The sequence below is a fragment of the Eubalaena glacialis genome, chromosome 7 (assembly GCF_028564815.1).
Source record: "Eubalaena glacialis isolate mEubGla1 chromosome 7, mEubGla1.1.hap2.+ XY, whole genome shotgun sequence".
NCBI classification, from domain to species: domain Eukaryota; kingdom Metazoa; phylum Chordata; class Mammalia; order Artiodactyla; family Balaenidae; genus Eubalaena; species Eubalaena glacialis.
In genome coordinates, this window is record NC_083722.1 from 1,425,420 (window position 1) to 1,445,920 (window position 20,501).

At 40.7% G+C, this 20,501-nt stretch overlaps 1 protein-coding gene across 1 annotated transcript in view; it reads right to left on the reverse strand.

The window, feature by feature from the left end:
• The window catches only part of GMDS (GDP-mannose 4,6-dehydratase), a 479,713-nt gene that overhangs the window by 364,123 nt on the left and 95,089 nt on the right, over positions 1–20,501 (reverse strand). Inside the window, exons 3-4 of the mRNA XM_061194771.1 lie at positions 17,748–17,835; positions 16,141–16,250 (exon numbers count right to left, since the gene is read on the reverse strand). Coding sequence (XP_061050754.1) covers positions 16,141–16,250; positions 17,748–17,835 — 198 coding nt within the window. The remainder of the gene's footprint in view (positions 1–16,140; positions 16,251–17,747; positions 17,836–20,501) is intronic.

The following is a 20,501-nucleotide window of genomic DNA, read 5'->3' on the forward strand; positions in this document are numbered from 1 at the left end:
TATTTCTTCTCATGAAGAAAAAGTACCCTGTGCTAGTATTTAGAATGCTTTACATTTCAATATATTGATCACACACATAAGATTGATGAGGCTTAAATCATAGAATAATTATATAATTAAAACTGGTTTAAATAAATACATATCTATAAATTTTTCAATATAGTGAAATCCTTAGTTATCTTTTAGATTTATCACAAATTTCTAAGAGATAAACAACTTACAAATTTTCAGACATTAGCCACATTTAAATGTGTTTTCTTAATGTCTTAATTGTTCCAACAATCAATATTTTCATCATTATAGTGATGTTTCATGAACATATCTATACGCAACAAACTATCTTACTTAATTTTATGAAGCTCTGTTGATAAAGGTCTAAAGTCACAATACAATTTAAGTAAAGTACAGATTATTCATAAGGGATTTGACAGGTGACAACAAAACATATGTCTTTAGTTTAACACAGATGGAAGACTGCAAATAAGAAGTTAATAACAGCAACAAAATCTGCATAACTGAGAAATCATGATACCACAGAGAGCGTCAGGTCACAGAGCTAATATTAAACAAACAAACATGTGATTGGAACACTACACGAATGTCGTGTGCTAACATCTGGAATTAAGATCTACTGCAGTGGAGAAAATGAGGTGCCCCTGAAAGTAAAGGTGAGCATTAAATCTCTGCACTTCGTTGCTGTTGTTTTACACGGAGAAATGTAATTCTTATCTCACTAAAAATTCTCATTTGTATTAGTAATTGCAAGACAATGAGTAAGCTGAGTCAAAACTCTTTGTAAACTTATATTTTATTATTAAAGAAGATAAAATTAACCTGCAATGTTTCTATTAAATATTTCATGAGCATATGAGCTGACATTGAGATTTCTTTTTTTTTAATGTGACACTGTTCGTGTCAAAATTTTACTGAAATGTTTTTACTGAAAGCACTAAATGTAATTTATGCTATATTGTAAAGGACGAGTTTTCACGGTTTGCGATTTAAAATCTTTGACCAGATAACTGCGAAACCAGGATATTTATGTTGTCAGTTAAAATACATCTTTTCCCAAATGATATATCTATAAATTCTTTCAGAATTAGGATGGCAGAACACATATGAAAAAAAGAAAAAGAAAATTCAACAAAGCTTGTCAAAAGAGAAAACTTGAGAAAAAATGACAAGCTAATATTTCACACTTTAGAGACTTTTTAAACTGTGTTTTATGGATTAGTCTCTGGACCCTGTGCCAATAAAGCTGCACCACCAAGACTCATCACCATAAAAGATGTTCAGCTTGAGAAGCAGAATCCTCAAGAGGAAACCGAGAGAATGAAGCAGGCAGAGAGAGACAGAGAACTAGAGACATCAAATCCATGTGGAATCATTCCCCAAAGAATACAAACGACGGGCAATACAATTATGAACGTAAGTGTTCAATCCAAAAATAAAGATGCAACCTGTAAAAAAGAAAAAAGGAATTTTTAAAAGGATAAATTTGGGGCCAAAGTTGGACTTCAGGCATTTATATTAAATTAACTAAATTTTCCACTGATTATTAATACTTCACGAAAAACAATGGTCACATGAGAAAGTAGGCTTTGGGATCATAGTCTCTCCTGTCTAACATACAAATAATTTTAGAATATTTACATATTTTAAAATATTTTTATCAAATTTTTTTAAAGCACAATTTGGGCATAGTTAGAATGAAAAGCTAAGAATTAAAAGAACAAACATTTTGACAGTATAATCCTAAATAATAGAGTGTACTCTATTTTACTGATCAACTAGAATGCTACCTAATTAATTATATGGAAGGTAACACAATTAAAAAAAAGAAATACTCAAGAGAAGCATTACATAAGCTATCATTATATTATAGTACAAATTTTCAAATATCTAAGATTTTGTAAGATTCATTTTACAAATGTAAAGCCATCACAAATCACAATTAGTTATAAGATGCCAATAAAATCCTGAAAGACCTCTATAACTCACATAAAATCTGTTTCTCAGTTTTAAAGTGCATTAAAAATTATTTATAAAGTGCATCCTTCCTAAAATCCATTTAAAAGGTTGTAAGCAAACTGAAAATTTTTAAATTATTCTACATTTAATTATTTATGTAAAATAGTCACAACATTTTATCAAGGAAAACTGATGTGCTGATGCTAACATGAAGAAAATCAGTATATTAGTTTGAAAACAATGTTCTTCTGTGAAATTTGCCTACTCTAGACATGATTCTTTCAAATCAAGCAGTTGGAGGAAGTGGTGTTGCAATATTGTCCTCTTTTTTGAAAAAGGTCACATAAATAATCTGCAAGGTACTCTTCCACTAAGAAAAAGGCATGGTCTAAATCTAATGATGACCAAAGAGGGACAAAAAGTATAAACGAAAAAGTATACAGGCACCTGCAAAACATACTATGTTCTGGCCAAACGTTGTTTTCAAATAGCACATGTCAACCTAAAACAAATGATATATATTTCATTCTAAATCTAAAACACATATAATTGATATTTTGATAATGCTTTATGAAGAAATTTATATATAACTGTCACTAATTCAAACAACATAGGTTTTGATTTTAAGAACTATATGATGGTGAAAGTTCGTCTTATAAAATGCCGTTTAATTAATTAAATTGAAAGCTCACAAAATTATAAAATAATTACATGTTTAGGATCAAAGTCAAATCTGGATTATTTCAAACCTTTCTTAGTTCTTGTATTTACACAGTCCACACTACTAAAAAAATGAGAGTAACACAGACCTAGCTGTGCAGACAAATTGAAGTTAACACAATAGCTGACTTCAACCAGAAAAACAGCACACGTGTAAGTATGTATCTTCTTTTCTACTGATCTGTGACAGGGCAGACCCACTCCATCACTAACAAGTAACCCACGGCAGCAGGGATATGTCTTCCGCCTCGTTAAACGACACCGAGGCCCAGGGCGGCGTGCAGCTGTGGCACTGGCCCTGGCAGCCCCGGCCCTTCCCGCGGTGCAGCAGCTACAGTCAAGTAAGCCTTTGTGAAGTCGGAGAAATAAATTATATTCGGTGTTATTTTTTGAACCCAGAAATGAGGTAAGGGGCTGTTAAGATATCAAATTTACTAAGAAAATAATTATGTGAGAAATAAGTTGCTGTCACAAGAGAGACTTGCCAGGCGCTGCATTTGAGCAAGCGGTTAGACACACCTTTGGAATCAGTTTTGTGACACAGAGGTTGGTCTGCGGTACTAAAGCGCATGAGAGCAGATCGGAAAAAGCCGAGGAGCAGGGGAGCGTCTTCCGGAACAACCTCACCATCACTTCGAGGAAGTAAGAAGCCTTACGAGGCTCCCAAGGAGGAGATGCTGACCTGATCCTCCAGTTCAGGACACGCTACAAACTGCTCTTCTATAACCTGCTTCCATACGTCACGTTTCTAATAAACACGATTTCACTTTATTAGATCCTCATGCCTGTGCTCTCACCAAATTCAAACCTGAAACTTGAAAACTACCTTGGATATTTGTGGGCAGCCACAGAAGGGCCCTCAGAAGCAGACGCATATTAAATATTAATTATAATGATGACTGCCACCTTTTATGGTGATGATGTCATTATTTAGGAATGCTAATTAAGACATTAAATGACTTGTTAATTGCAAACGCATTCTGAAGGAATCTCTTTGTCCTTGTACGTTGAATAGCAAATCCAGCGTGGGGACCAGACCATAATAGACCGCAGTTCTATTTTCTAAAATGCTGACATTTGAGCAAATGTTCCCATGGAATGTTTGCCTGCTTCGTGGACTGACATTTCCTCCTGGTAACTGGCTTAAGTGAGAAGGCGGCGTCCAGGCCAAGCCCCACAGCCTGCAGGCAGCGGGCCATCACTCGCCGCCACAACTGTGTCCGGTTTCTCTTTTGCTTCCCCCTTGCCCCTCCGCCCCCCGGCCCTCTGCCGCCTCTGGATTTTGACACGCATATTATCTTAGCTGATTTCTATCATCTTACGGCACTGGGTGACATACCTTCAAAGATTAAGCTTTCCCACCTGGGATTTGTCCAGAAATTCAGTGTATTACAGCTTCTCACAGCCTTCTTCATTCTCCTACACTCTTGTGTTATCAACAGTGGCTTTCTTTCCTATTTTATGTTTAACTACAGGACACAGGCGGCCACGCTGATAGAAGTCGGTTTACACTGTCACTCATCTCTGTTCTAACTGCCAGGCTGACTTCCGCCGTCTGTAACGCTCTGCTGCCATCTATACGTAGAAAAGGGCACAACGCTCTTCCACCCCCCGAAACTCCCCCTGTTCCAAAAAGAATCCTGTCTCTAATCCGGACAGATGACAAGGGAAGCTTCTGGAGTAATTTGCTTCCCCACAAAAAAGTTTCCCTGGAAGCTTAGAAGGAATTTCTATTTATTTCTCTGTGAAGCAACTTTCGGAAAAGTACTGAAGATGCGTTATTTAACATAAACCAAAACCAACAGTCCATTATTGCTGTTGATAAATTTTAGCGAATATGGCCACTTCTACAGAGTTATGATTGAAAAAGAAGAGGCAACAAGAAGTTAAAGTTTTAAGTCACTTAAATAATTACAATAAAAATAATTTTGCAAAACTGCAATCTAAATATCTTGCCAAATGATATGATCAAATGATCACTTTCATAATATTTAATATAAAGTAATGTAAAGAAACCAGATTAAAAAAATATATCTACTCACATAATTTAAACTACCAAAAACTCAAATACTGTGGTTTGATAATCACCTAGTCTCTGTCAAACGCCCAAATGCTGCCCTTCTAGGGAAGACAGAGAAACGTGTCAGAACCCTGGAGCCCTCAGCCTTCCCTGTGGTGTGGATTACGCTGAACTGTGCCGACAAATGTCTGCGTCAAAACAGCACACAAACAAGAAAAACACTCCGGGGTGAGCCATATAGGAACCTTAAGCAAAACAAACCAAAAAGAAACACAGAAAACCTTTCCTCTGCTAAAACCGCTGAGCAATAATTAATAATTAATCTACTTGGTAAAGGCAGAGATTGATATTTCCAATCTGGACTAATCAGGTGTGTCAACAGTCCTAGAGAACACTCCTTAAAGGTTTATTTTGTCAACACTACTAATGTCTAAAAGACTTTTTACTGTTAAAATAACTGGCACCAATGAGATGTACGGGGGTGGGAGGGGAAAGGACTCGGGAGAGGCTGTACCCTGATACAGCAAACAAAATGAAGCGCGCACCCTGGGTGCTCCCCTCCACCGACCTGCCATTCACAGAACGTTCACGACTGCTATCAGTGCAACGCCTGCCACCCAGCAAACACCCTATTTTAATCATCGACACTATGACCGTATACAAGTTGGGCTCATCATTGAAAATTCAACATTTTCTAAGGAACTGTCAGTCCAAGTGATTCTAATGACAAACTTAACATAGTTTAACAAGCCAAACCAAGCCTTTATGCATATTTACTTATAAAGAGAGCAAATTTAAATTCATCATGAATGATTTTTTAATTAACATCCCTAAACAACATATACTTCATGTGAATATTACTAGAAGGCTATCATAATGAAACCTACTAATCTTTGATGCTAGACATTTTTCAAAACTGGAAATCTAAACTAAATAAATCTTCATACAATTTATTATTTGCTGGCACTGGTAAGGTATCCAATTAATGATTTACAGTAGAAATATATAAAAAAGATATTACACATTCAATTTCTTTGAAATAGAAAAGGTTCCACTTTATCTTACTATACGTACCAACTTCAAGGATCCAACTTTAACAAAGAGAATTCTGTAAATTCCATTTGTACTAAAAGGATAAAGTAGAAATCTTGTTTGATACCAAGCTCTATGTGATGTTTTAAAGGAACAGTTAAGTTTAAATTTACATGCTCTTCTTTTTGGGGGGAGGGGGACAGATACATTATCTATGGTATTAAACTAGGTATTATTTATGTCTACATCTTAATTTATGCAAATTATGTACTCTAATCTAATTGGGAATCCAAAAACAGTTCTCCATTCATCATTAAAAGTCCAAAACAAAATGTTTCACTCATAGTACCTTCACTGACTTACTACCCGTTTACTATTTGTGTTTATAGATACGTCTAGAAATTAATATTAATATAAACATGTACATTTAGCTATTTGCATTAATTTTGGCTTAATTGTGCAAAGCTAAAATAATACTTTGGATTTTATTTAGTAAACAAGTCACTATTGTAAGTGAATTAAGAGTACCAAATCCAACAAATATACCTTTGTGTGGTCCACTAATTATAAGAAAAATTCCAAACACTATTAGCTGTTATTAAAATCACAATACCACCTAGAGCTAATAAAACAGAACAATCTGTTTGAACAGGAGAGGAGCGCTTTCACAGTGTTCTCTCTCATATAAATTCTTAATGGAGTAGGAAGGACTTTTAAGTGGCTTTAAATTTGAATTCGATTGCTCAAATCTGTAACAGGCTTCCAAGGAGAATCTGAGCGGACGACACACAGGGACCCGCCCGCAGTGCGCCGTCCCGCTCGACCCTCACGAATAGAAGGTAAAGACCCTCAGTGTCTTCCTAAGAACCACAGGAACCCATCAGCCATATTAACATTAGTGGGGTTCATGCACTACCAGTGCAAACATTAAATCGTAAAGTGAAAAAGGCTTTTTCTGTGTGCTGCAACTTCACCTTGTAACAAACCAAAGAGGTTTGCAAATGTATTAAATATCACAGGGACTGAGCCGCACAGGTGACGGACAACAGGATCCATCAGAAAGAAATGAAGACTGGAGAACAAAAGCAGAAGAACACAACTTCACTGGAGCACAGGGGTCCGTCATCGCCCAGGCCACTGCGCTGTTCACCTAACCCTCTACCCCTGTCAAGGAGCTCACTTTTCCAGAAACACACACCCTGTATGCAGTCCACGTGGACGTCAGGCCTACATGCAAACACACCTTAACCATCCTCGGGTTCTAAGAGCCGCACTCACTGCACTTTATCAAGTAAAGCCCTCCTGCCCAGGAGGTACCTTCACAACTTCAATGTTAACAATTTGGTAACACACTAGAGTGATTTTATGTTGCTCTAAGCACACATGAGAATTATATATGAATATATAAAAATTAATTTTAGACCTCATAAAATACATAAGGCTGTATCAATTTACACATCTACCAAGCAAAATAAGTTATCTTCAGAGATCCAACATGGAGTTATAATTTGCGTATGCTAAAATGTGGACAAAAATGTATTTGCAGTATTAAAACAAGTATTTATTTTTAAATCTTAGAAAATAGGTTAATTGACAGTAAACTGATTTGGCAATTTTTTGTTTGTTTGTTTTAGTATACTAATAAGAACAAATGACTCTTTCTAGTTATCAAGCTATTGGTTCTTCTGATTCCACAGGAGCAAATGTCGTTAGTCTCCCATAGCCTTTAGGGAAACGTACACACCAGCACAGCACTCGATATCAGAACTGTGTATTGAATTGAACTATCGTAACCAAAAAGACTGTGGTTATCCCGGAGGAGTTAGTCCTGTGGATTTTGTTTTAGCATCACTGACAGGCTACCATCACACCCTGCGGGGTTGGATTCGGGAACCTTCTAGCTACACAAACACTGCTCCTCTGGGTTCGTCTTAACCGGGTCCCTCCGGAAAGAAAACACAAAGCTCTTAACTCAGACCTCCTGCAGGTCAGCGGCGGGAGTGACAAGAGAGGTGACCCTGGGCCCACCGGGGTCCTGCGCTGCCCGCCCTGCGCCGCCCTGGTCTCCTCGGAGCAGCCCTCTGACAAGCACAAGGCAGCGTCTGACAAGGTCCCGTCTGGCCTCCCCCGTCACCAAATGCAGGTTCCGGGCGGCCCTTTGTGAAACAGGGCCTGGGCAGGCTCACGGCTCCATCTCAGAATTCTGTGGCCCGTTTAGTAAAAAACAAGGGTCTGAAACATCGCTTTTCTCTTCATGATGTGTCACGACAGGTGAACATTTCAGCGGCAGGAACTACGGACATCTGAATGGGGAAGACCTTCTTGCACAGAGTGCCCAGCAGCAGGGTGGCAAAGGGCAGGCGCCCACGGGCAGCAGCGACGGTGCCCTGCAGCCGCCCGCTGCCACCGTGGCCTCCGTCAGCCTCAGCGAGGAGTGGAGAGCACCTGCATCAGACGGCAGAGCAGCCCGCGTGCGCCCCCGACCCCGCAGCACCGCCGCCCTCGGGCTGCACTGGCCCCTCCCCAGGAGGGTGGCTGCTGCGCACAGGACGGCAGGAGGGCCTTACTGAGTGGCTGACACCTGAGCACAGGCAGGGAGCAGTTAGGGACCAAGGCCATGAATATCGAGGGCAGAGCAGCACCATGGAAGCAAGTGCAGAGGCCCACAGGGAGCAGCGTGTCCTGGGACCCGCAAGACAAGGTGCCCGCCCGTTTCACAGGTGACGAATGGGGCCTGCAGGTGACGCGATCTGCAGCCAGCAGCGCGGGGCCTGGGCTCTGGGCTGGGCCTGGGCCTGCGTCCTGGGCATCCTGACGTGGGAAGTCCTGCCTGTGCTGCAGTGTCCACGGACACCTCCTTCCCTCTGGCCCCAGGACACAGGCTTCCGCTCTAAAGCTCTTCACACAGCAGTTTGCAGGCGTGAGCTGCCGCATGGCGTGCACGGGGCACGACGGGCTCCGGTGCAACCAGGCGGGACGGGCTGGGCCTGACCCAGCCTAAGGTCGCCCTGACAGCCCCTCCCCGACGGCGAGAACGATGCCCCTGGCCCCTCCTCACTGCCCTGCTCTTCTCACACTCCCTGCCGGCTCCCCAGGCTCCGCAATAAATACACGGGGGAGCGAGGCCCAGGAGAACAGTCCTCCGTGCTATCTGTGGGTCCCGACCCTCCTGCACCTGCACAGCAAAGGCCACACTGGTGCTCCTGCTCTGTTCCGGAACTGGGTGAGTCAGGCGCGAAGTACACGTCTCCCCAGGCACCTGCCCTGCCCCGTAACGCAGTCCTCCCAGGGCACCCCGTCACCCCCTGGGTTAGAGCAGCCCCAGGAGGTGTGGGCTTCCTCCCCATAAATAGGAGACAAATGGCGGGGGGGCTAGGAGCAGCCAGGAAAAAGCCACTGGAGAGGGCACTTCTGTCTCTCAGGAGACGAAACTGTGCGGTGCCCTCGCCGGGGCCCCGTTTCTTTCCCAGCTTCACTCCCTGCACTGGCTTCTCCGTCTCCCGGATGCTGAGGCGCGGCCGGGCCACCCCGCCAGCCTCTTGGCTCACAACCAGCTCCGCTTCCTGCCCTGCTTCCCGGGCTGGAAGTCCCACCAGGAAGACAATCAGACTCGGCCCCTTCGCTCCCATACTCAGATCTGCTGGCCGGTCCCGCACAGCTGGACAAGGAAATCCTGCCCCGCACGCCGCCTGCCCCAGGTACCTTCTGGGCACGTAGGCCTCCTGGCTGTCATGAGACAAAATCAAACAAATGACCGACAGAGAGTCGAAAGGGAGATAATAAAGATAATTCAAGAGTTAGAAAACAAATGACACGGAGGGAGTTATTCAGTTTGAATAAGAGAAAGTCAAAGAAAGACTTAATAACGGTCTTGAACACTGAGAAGGGATTTGAAAATAGTTCTCAAAACTAAAAAAAGAAGAGCAAATGACTTTCTGCCTCCACAGAAGACACAGGAAAAAAAAAGCTTAAGAAGAAACTTAGGTATGTGGGGAAAGCTCTTAAGGTGAGGACTATTTTACATTAGAATTATTACTAATGGAGATCATCATTTTCTTTGATGGTCTTTAAAATAAGTTATCGAATACAAAGATCTGAGTTTTGATCCTGGATCGGCCAGTAACCAAATGTGTGACTTTGAGCAGCAGGTAACTTCACTTATAAAATGAAAATCATATTAAATTATTTCTAAAGTTCCTTTTAGCTCTAACATTCCATGATTGCATCATTTTCATTTTAAAAAAATAATAAAGGCAATTCCAACATGACATTGTGAGACCAAAGGGTCATACTGGGCTAGATTTCCTGTAGACAGATCTCGTCCAACAGTATGACTTCAAGAATGAAGTATGATTATCAAAGAAGCTGTGAGGAATGGTGGAAAACTCCAAAGTCATGACAGTAATGAATGTTGAGCAGATAAGAAATTTAGGACAGAAATTAATGAAAAATATTATTTACACAGTAAAAATTTTAAAAGAACAATAAAGCAGGCTCCTAAAACATTTCCTCATCAAAATGGGCAGGACTATGTATATTGGATAATTTGTTCCTACTTGGGTGATATCACCACGCTAGGTTTAACTACTTTTAATAACGAGTACATTTCAGTCGTCTCTCACTTTCTCCTACATAAGATCAAATCAGCCTCTCAATGACCTACACTTCATGAGTCATAATTTTTCTGTTTATGATTCAGAAAAATGTCTTCAGTCAGTATTTCCCAGACTGCTGTGGGTTTATTCCAAGAACCAATTTCATCTTCATTGGTTTCCTACAGGAAACCAGACCAACTTCCTATTATTTTATTTTCCTTACTTTTAGCATACCATAGCCCACATCAAATTAACTGGAAGTGAGAGTGATAGAAGACTCTATTCTGCACAAAGAGAGGCCAACACAAACAATGCCCGGTCTAGAAGTCACGGATTCAAAATGAAATGCAACGTGTGCTAATATTAGAGCTTTCTTTCAAAAGAGCTCCAAACCAAATAAGAAACATGTTTTAATTAACTTCTTACAAACATTCCACTGTCAGAAAGAACTTTTGTTTAAAAACTACTGTCTATGAATACAATAAATCCTACAAAGCTGATTAATACAGAGAAATTAATTATAAGGAACAAAATACGTGTTTTCCATCCTAACCCCCTAACAAGCTGCTAGGAGAACAGGTAGGCAGCTGAAGGCCAACACACAGAGCTGTGGAGGGGTGGGCGGGGGCACAGCAACGTCCCCCCAGCCAGCCGCAGTCTGTTGTCACCCGCTGTCCTTCCCAGCCAGCCCCTCCCCACACCCACTCTTTCCACCGCTAAGAATCCATCTGACATTAGATCACACAAGGAAGAGGGGCATGGAACACGGGCTTTCCAAAGACGTTCTGACAGTGGCTTGCACTCATACTGTTCCTCCAGAGCACTAGGAGTACCCGGGAAGTACACGTTCTCACTGACTACACGCTGCTCGGAAAAAGATTTCTGAATGTGTAGAATTTTGGTATAAACATGTATCAGATTCTTCTTAGATTCTTTCCACTCTCAGCTTTACAAGCTCACATAGTCATTAGCTGGCAAGGAATTTATACCAAATTCATAAGCTGATGCATTGAAGGAAGAATGCATTTAAGGCGCATATTACACACAGATAAACCAAGAAACCAGAAACATTAGCACAGCGGTTCTCAAACTGAAGCCCCCAGATCAGAGTCAGCATCACCTGGACACATCCTGGAAAAGGAAGACCTCACAAATCAGACAGGTTGCTGGGCAAGGCAGGACTTTTCTAGAAAAGAATCCACTCAATTTACAACCCTTCATAACCCTTGACTTCTACGCCCCCCCGCCTTCCGGATAATTCCTCTAATACATCACTAAAATGCTCTTCCTAAAAGCCCCAAATCATCCCTACCCTAACCACAAAGGCCACGACGTCTGCTTGCTCCTCACTCCTGCACACTCATCTGAAGCCCTAGCGTGGCAGACACCCCCTCCTGCCTGAACCGCCTGGTCTGTTGGCTCCCTCACACAATTCCACCCTCCTGCCTCTTTGACCCTACCTCCCTGCCACCCATGACTCCCCCCACAAATGCTCCCAGGCCCCAAGGCTCCATCTTCATCCACTCCTCTGTTTCCATTTGCTGCCTTGGCTTCGGCCTCTCAAGAACTCCCAGGACTGAACTCCAAATCTCTCTCAAACCTCACAGCATACTTTAAATTGCCTTTGGCCTGCATTACCTGAATGTCCTTCAAGTACCGCTGGTAGGACGAGTCCAAGAGGGAGCCTCTCACGCACCCCCCAACTCAGCAGTCCCTCCTCGGACGCCTGCTTCTAGCACCGGGACCATCAGTCATCTGGCCCCAGTGCCCTGGAGCAGCGCTTCCCTTCCTCCCCAGCCCCGTATCTTGTCGGCAGAGGGTCAGCCCTACAGGCCTCCTGTTCCATCCTCCTCATGCCCACTTCGACTGCCACCACCTTCACCCAACAACTTCCTACTCTTCTGAAGCCCCACCTGTAGACTCACCTCTGAATCTATTTGTCTCCTGTTCAAAAACAAGACCAGGATGCCCACTCTGACCACTTTCATTCAACATAAGTCCCATAAGCCACAGCAATCAAAGAAGAAAAAGAAATAAAAGGAATCCAAATTGGAAAGGAACAAGTAAAACTATCACTGTCTGCAGATGTCATGATGCTATACATAGAAAATCCTAAAGATGCTACCAGAAAACTACTAGAGCTTGTCAATGAATTCAGTGAAGTTGCTGGATACAAAATTAATACACAGAAATCTGTTGCATTTCTATACACTAACAATGAAAGATCAGAAAGAGAAATTAAGGAAATAATCCCATTTACTATCACACCAAAAAAATACCTAGGAATGAACCTACCAAAGGAGGCAAAAGACCTGTACTCTGAAAACTATATGATAGTGATGAAAGAAACCGAAGATGACACAAACAAATGGAAAGATATACCATGTTCTTGGATTGGAAGAATCAATATCGTCAAAATGGCTATACTACCCAAGGCAATCTACACATTCAATGCAATCTCTATCAAATTACCAATGGCATTTTTCACAGAACTGGAAAAAATTTTTTTTAATTTGTATGGAAACACAGAAGACCCCCGAATAGCCACAGCAATCTTGAGAAAGAAGAACAGAGCTGGAAGAATCCCATTGAGCAAAAGATGCTAAACATCACGAATCATTAGAGACGCAAACACCAGTCAGAATGGCCAGCATCAAAAAGTCTACAAATAATAAATGCTGGAGAGGGTGTGGAGGAAAAGGAACCCTCGTACACTGTCATGGGAATGTAAACTGGTGCAGCCACTATGGAGGACAGTATGGAGGTTCCTTAAAAACTAAAAAGAGGGTTATCACGTGATCCAGCAATCCCACTCCTGGGCATATATCCGGAAAAGACAAAAACTCTAATTTGAAAAGATACATGCACCCCGATGTTCGTTGCAGCACTATTTACAATAGTCAAGACATGGAATCAACCTAAGTGTCCATAGACAGATAAATGGATAATGAAGATGTGGTACATATATATAATGGAATATTACTTAGCCATAAAAAAGAGAGAAATAATGCCATCTGCAGCAACATGGATGGTCCTAGGGATTACCATATTAAGTGAAGATGGCCAGACAAAGACAAATATCATATGATATCATTTATATGTGGAATCTAAAAAAATGATACAAATAAACTTATTTACAAAAAAATAGACTCACAGACACAGAAAACAAATTTATGGCTACCAAAGGGGATAGCAGGGCGGCAGGGGGAAAGATAAATTAGGAGTTAGGGATTAACATACACACACTACTACATATAAAATAGATAAACAGCAAGAAACTGCTGTATAGCACAGGGAACCATATGTCTTACAGTAACCTATAATGGAAAAGAATCTGAAAAAGAATATATATACAATTGAATCACTTTGCTGTACACCTGAAACTAACACAACATTGTAAATTAACTACTTCAATTAAAAAAATGGCTAATTAAAAACGAAACACGTAGAGACTGCCCAAACACAGCCCACCTCCCTACCTGCCCACCTCCCATTTCTCCCACCAGACTTCTCGCTTAGGACCTAAGCAAGACCTCAGCAACCTAGGACGCTCATCATGTTGCAAACACATCCCAAGTCTTCTCTCTTCTGACTCTCAGCCTTGTATTGTCACCTCAGTTTCAACTACCCGTTACCACTAACGACGTCTGTAAACTTCCACCCCGAACCTACTCCCTGACACCATGCACGATCTCGTGGGAGTGAAGTTCTCTCACCCCATCTCTAAAGACCCAAAGACATCAGCGCCAGCCTCTGTCACCCCTGGGAAAGGAGTCCCTCCATGACAGAGGTGGGTTTCACGCATACCTGGGTCCTCCACTCCACCATGCACGCAAATATCGTTGAAGGGCTAAACTATCTTACGAGCCAAAATTCATCTTCGATTAAGCACCATTTCTGCCAATTAACAGGTCTTTAGGCAAAGCAGGCAAAACACAATAAAACCAGGTAAACTTCACATACAGAGCCACTTAGAAGGAATCGGCTCAACCTCCTGTGCTTTCTGTACTCACGGTACAGCCACCCTAGGGTAATAACCAGACACACTCAGCACCACTTCATGTACGGAAAGCATATCAGACTTTTTGAACTACAAAACGTTTTGGAAAAAGGAGAAGACTGACTCATTTAATGCTACCATGACAGGGGAAGGCCTTCTATACATAAATCTTTATAAAATTTCCTGCATCTTCCCACCATGCCGGTATAGGACTTCTAGAGGCGATAAACTATCTACCATCACAAAGGAAACGTCTTAATCTAAAGGAAACTGAGTAACAGAGCACTCATTCCAAAACATTCTGTTTTGCCTGGAGATACCAAGAAGCAGCTAGATAAATTAGAACGTGGAAGATGGGCTAACTGCCTCAGCCCAGGATAAAGTCTTCACGCCTGGAGTGACAGTTATTGATTCGCTATATGAAAGGGGGGACAGCTGCTCAAGGCATGGCACGCAGGAAATACCCTTTCAGATGGAAAATACATTTAGAATCACTTAGAAAAATAGCCCTATTTTTCTAACCTAAAGCCCCTGACGCCTTCCGCAGCCCAAAGCTTAAGCTTGGATACAGAACAGAATCATCGGAGATTAAGAAAGGAAAAAATTACCTTCCGAGACAGCAGAGACAGATAAGAAGTATCATTATTGGCTGATCTGTCGTCATCCTCCAAGGTTACCATCTTAGAGAAAAATGTACTGTGAGGGTTTAACGCTCAAATTTTAAATTTGGTATCAATTATAAGACTGAGCTTTCCACTTGCTTCTCTTACTATGTTCTACCTTTGGTTTCATTTGATCTAGTTTATAATTTCTCCCTTAAACTAGCAGAGGTATAAAACAGGCATATCGCTTCCATTCCACTCAAAGTTGGAGATGTGGAGAAAATAGCCAATCACCTCAAATACTTTCTGCAGTAAGAGTGCTGAATTCACTCATTAAACAGCAAAAAATGCTGCTAGATTTTCTGTTCCTTTTTTTTGGTGGCGGGGGGCAGGTGCTGTTTTAACTTAGAGTCATTTGCTTTTATTTCTATGCTCCACTAACTATCCTGATTGAATAAGTATCTAAATAGAACTCATATCATCCCTGGCTTCAGTTCACTCACTAAGTTAGCACCATAATACAGCAACAAAAACTTGAATTAAGCAGATTGCCAGAACCCTGGGGATTGGCTTCTCAGGTTTACTGCAATTTGTTCTAGAAAGAAAAACTAAGGAGAGGTAGATAGACCACCAGAGAATCTGTCTGAACAAAGGGAAAGAAATCAACATGAGCTGTGTCATACTGAGGAGGCAAGAGGCTAAGAAGAGTTTTTCTTCCAATAATTTTTACTACTCACAAGAAAAAGTTAATTCCATTAATTTTGACATATTGGCACTCAAAAATACTATTTTCTCAGCCAGTAATATCATCACTACCAAAAATTAATATTAAAATAGAAGTTTTATTGACCTAATTTTCCAACATTTGAACAAAACACTTCATTCACAATGTGAGTTGAAATGGCAGAAAATACATCCAAGTGAGGTTTGTGACTGTAAGATCAACCCCAAATAAATAAATACTTTTACTCTAATGTCGGCAGTAAGATTTTATTACATTGTCCAATAACAGAAAATACACTTTAAAAAAAATGTATTAGCATTTCTATAAGGACTCATTAATACCCAAACTAATACCAAGAATCAAACTTGAGGACTAGGATTAGTGGTTGTCGTATTGTGTTAAGAAGCAACGGACAAAAGTAAAATACAGAACTCAGGAACACAGCCAGAGAAATCATGATAAGGAAAACGGCTCACCTTGACGTGGCTCTGGGCTCCGAGGTTGTAGATCTCGGTCGGCTTCACTTCATTGATGATCTTTACGAGGCAGGTACTGTCGGTGAGGTCACCATAGTGCAGTTTCATGTCTTTAGGATTGAAACACATACCATTAGATAGAAGGAAACAACGTAGGCCCAATTTTTTAACATAGCAAAACTGAAATGTATATTCTGAAATTCTGAAAACCAGATTGGTTCTGGAGTAGCAGTCTGTAACTGTCATCTGTAAAGAAACTAAATAGTAGAAAGAGATTCCCATTTGTTGCTATGTCTATAAAGGATTTGTAAAAACTCAGGTGAGCTTTTTAAAAAAACATAATATCATGACAGATGTTACACAATCAGCGTATCTTATGGCGCCCCGGTGGCTGTAAGACATGTCACATGAGAATGAGATTCAGACAAAGAAAATCTGGAAATAATGCATATACCCTCGAACGAAATATGTAACACATTGATAGTGGTGAAGATAGCTCTATTCAGATACTTTTATCTAGCGATTTTTCAGTCCTTCGTAAACATCAGTCCTTAAACCATCCATGACGTGCCTGACGTATACATAACTGATTAGAGGACAACTAGCTTGTGCTGACCCCAGATCTAAGCAGATCCTCACACTGACTTCCCTAGTGTAAGAAGGTGACACAGGCAGATGGGCAACCTGCTAACTGGATACTCTCATTAATTTTACATAATATTGATCTACATCTAGGTCCAATGGCAGTACCATTCTACACTTTGCACAAAATGATGATGATTTTCAAGGAGGATTCACTGAATAACCTAAATATTAAGGTGGAAAGTGTACTAGTAGGTCACCTTCCTGATGACATCACTACCTGTACAACTAACCCAAACCTTCCAATGTTCAGGGCCCTGAGGTGAATACAAGCCACCTGGATCATCCCTGCTGGCAGGAAACACCCTGTGTCCTCGTCCCAGCTCTGTCTTTCGCGTGCTATGGAGGCTTGATAAAGTCACACCCTCTCTCTGCTTCCATCTGTAAAATGGTCTCATTCACAACCTCAGGAACTGCTGTCAAGGTCAAATGAGAAAACACCGCAACTGTGTGATGTACTCCCTGCAATTGTGTTACCAAAAATAACAAACGACTGCAAATACTGACAACCGCCTGTAAAGCAATTTAAATACATTTTTGACTGCCATCTACTTTTGGACCTGTCTTCACCAATTATTTCTAAAATTAAATAAATGTACAAAGACTGCTTGAGTTGATTAAATTAGACCAAACGTGAAAAGTGGAGGAGGGCTCTGAGTGTGGAGCTGATCTGACTCGAGGGCACAGGGACACCTGGAGATGGGTGATCAAAGGCTTGTCTGCTCCGGCCTCTCGAGCAGCATCACCTGATGGTACCCTCGTAACGGCCTAACCGCGGTGACACCATGGCCCAGGGCAGCAGGCAGTGAAGGGTTTTCAAAGCGTGCAGATAGCATTCAATGCAGGTAACTCATGGGTAAATAACTGCGATTTGATGGGCTTTGAGAAAAATGACATTTGAAAATACCTTATCATAATATAGGAAGTTACACAGAAAGAGAGTTTAGAAAAAGAAAATGACTTACTTCCTTCAATATGAGCCTGGGGGTTCTTATACAGATGTTCAATTCGACCAGTATTGAATGAACTGGATCGCCGTACAATTCCATGGACCTGCATTTTTATCGTGTGGAAGGATAAGAATAAGTTATAAATATGCAATGAGGATTCGTAAGCAACATTATTCTGCTAATGTTTAGCTTCGTGAAAAAACATATAACTGTCATTTAAAGACCTTATTTTAAATTAGCAGAAGGAGTTCTGTGGCTCACTCTCCCCCCACCCCGCCCCCGCCCACAGGCAGCTCCCTCCATCCCTCTCCAGTGTTTCTACTGCCAATCTCGACGAAAGTAATTAGATAATGACGTGACTTCACAGTGAGTGCTTAGTTGTAGATACTCAAATGTCTCCTTTTCCAAACACACACACACTTACGGTCCTACTGCTGACAAAAATATCTCTTCAATTTGAAACCGAAGACAGACCATGCGAGGCCGTATCGGTCACACAGCCTGGACCGCTCTTCAACCCAGAGCACGAGGAGAGGGCTCTGGTGCCTCCAGCCCTGCCCGGTGCCCTCCGAGCTTTGCACCTGGCACCGATTCTTTAAATAAATACGTATCTGGGTCCACAAGAGAATCAGGGAGCCGCTGCTTTTATGCAGCTGTGTGGAAAAGCTAAGAAAGCTAAATAGCATAGGTTAGGGACAAGACTTACGTCCTATGAGATTTAAGGCATGAAGGAAACTCAAATGAAGGGAGGATTTTTTTTTTTTTAATTTTTATCTTTGACTTAACCATGACAAGTGTGAGGGGAAAAAGTCACTGGAACCAGAACACATACCTGTCCGATGCCGAAGAAAAGACTATTTGTGTCTGATACATTGGAGACATTGTTCAGGACCTGGTCTCACTCCCTCCTTTGTGCTGCCAGCGCTAATAGCAGCTTATGTCACTGGCTGCCCGTGTCCCAGCGCTGCTGGTGGCAGTTTTAGTCTTTCTCTTATTTTAGAAGCGCTCCTTCTAGTGCTGGGTAGTTTCATTTGCAGCTGAATACACTTCTATATTTTAACTCAATCGTTTTCTATTTCGAACAAAAATTAATCCTTGGCATGACTCAAATATTCCAAGTGCAGGGGGGAAATTATAAGCACATAAGACTTTCTTTCAAATAGAAAGAAATGTCATCGTCACTTTACATGGCATACATGAGAAACTGACTTCTGCAAAGGATACAACACACCCACAATTAATAATTCTGTTGGTTAGATGCTTTAGCCAAAGAGCTAAAACCACATTATTTTCCAAAAGAACTAAACCCAAGAAAATTTTGTAAACATGAAAATATTTTAAGACAGGAACATCACAAACTTGCTTGACATTCCGGGAGGCTAACAGTAAAATCTAGGAAACACTAAATTGCAATTTGGGTTTATGTATCCATTACGCAATTTAAAAGTAGAGAGAATAATACTTACATTAAGCTTAGAATTAATTCAACTTCATGGTCTCCAGTTTTTCAAGTTGTTAATTATAAAGTTCAACTACTCTGTAAACTTAATAAACTTTGTTTAATAAAAACCAAGTTCACATATACACCTATACATATCAAAACTGGTGTTTACCACCAAAGTTATTTCTGAAATACAGAGATCTCAGATGTAAGCTGAGCTTGATTTCATTGGATAGAGAGGAATTCATATGTTCTAAAAAACAGATAATTTAGCTTTGACAATGAAAAAAATAATAATATGATTTAGTCTATTTTTTTCTCTTGATTGCTGGTTTCTGGATAAGTCACATATCCCAACAGCCCAAAACAAAGAGAAATGCTATATACATACATATTTTATATCTACATAAAGGACTGATAAAAATATTCAATGACATTGATGGATGCAGTATGAAAATCAGACAATTACCCAAAGTCACAGCAAATAAATAACATAGGACTTTACTGTCACACTTATAACCAAACACATTAAGCACTAGTTTTGGGTCTTTTTTTTAATACAAAAAAAAAAAAAAGCTGTGTTTTAATTTCCCCTCACTCCCAACTTTTGGTATGTGTATACAGGGAAAGAAAGACCTGCCAAATGCTTAATCCATGACAGCAAGTATTATTCTAAGAACTAATGAAAGCTGAGTCTGTCTACTTCTGAGACAGGTGAAATACAAACTTTAAGACAAGCCAAAATGTGTGCAAACTGGATAATCTAGTTAAGAATTTGAGATTAGCGGCTTTTTCTTTACAGAAGGGAGGTAGGCAGGATTTTTTGTTTGTTTTTATAAGGATTTTTGGAGAAAAAGAAACGAGTTAGGAAACCAAAGTGAAAAGATAAATGAGCTAAATTTGATTCCCGATAAAATTAATTAAAATCGTTATTATATTATAGCAGTTCAAAAACAAAATTTCTGAAAAACTGAGGTGTTAAACAGAAGTGAGCATTTTTGACAAAAAAATTTCAAGTCCCATTTAACTAAGTGATGAAAAGGAAAATTTCAAGTTCTCACGATGTCAGAACAAAGTTGGTTTGACTTTAAAACCGAGAGTCAGATTAGGCAGTATAAATGCACAGAAATGCTGACTGATTGATTGATTGATTGATTACAGTCAAGAAAATAGAAAATTATTACCATTGGATTTTAAATTCTTCAGTGTCTAGATTTCTCTTGGAGGCAAGGATGCCTCCCAGGGATGTTTAATGCAACCTGCTTCTGAAAAGTCTAGATGACGTCGGTCACATCAGCACACACAGCAGTGACCGTGCACAGACACTG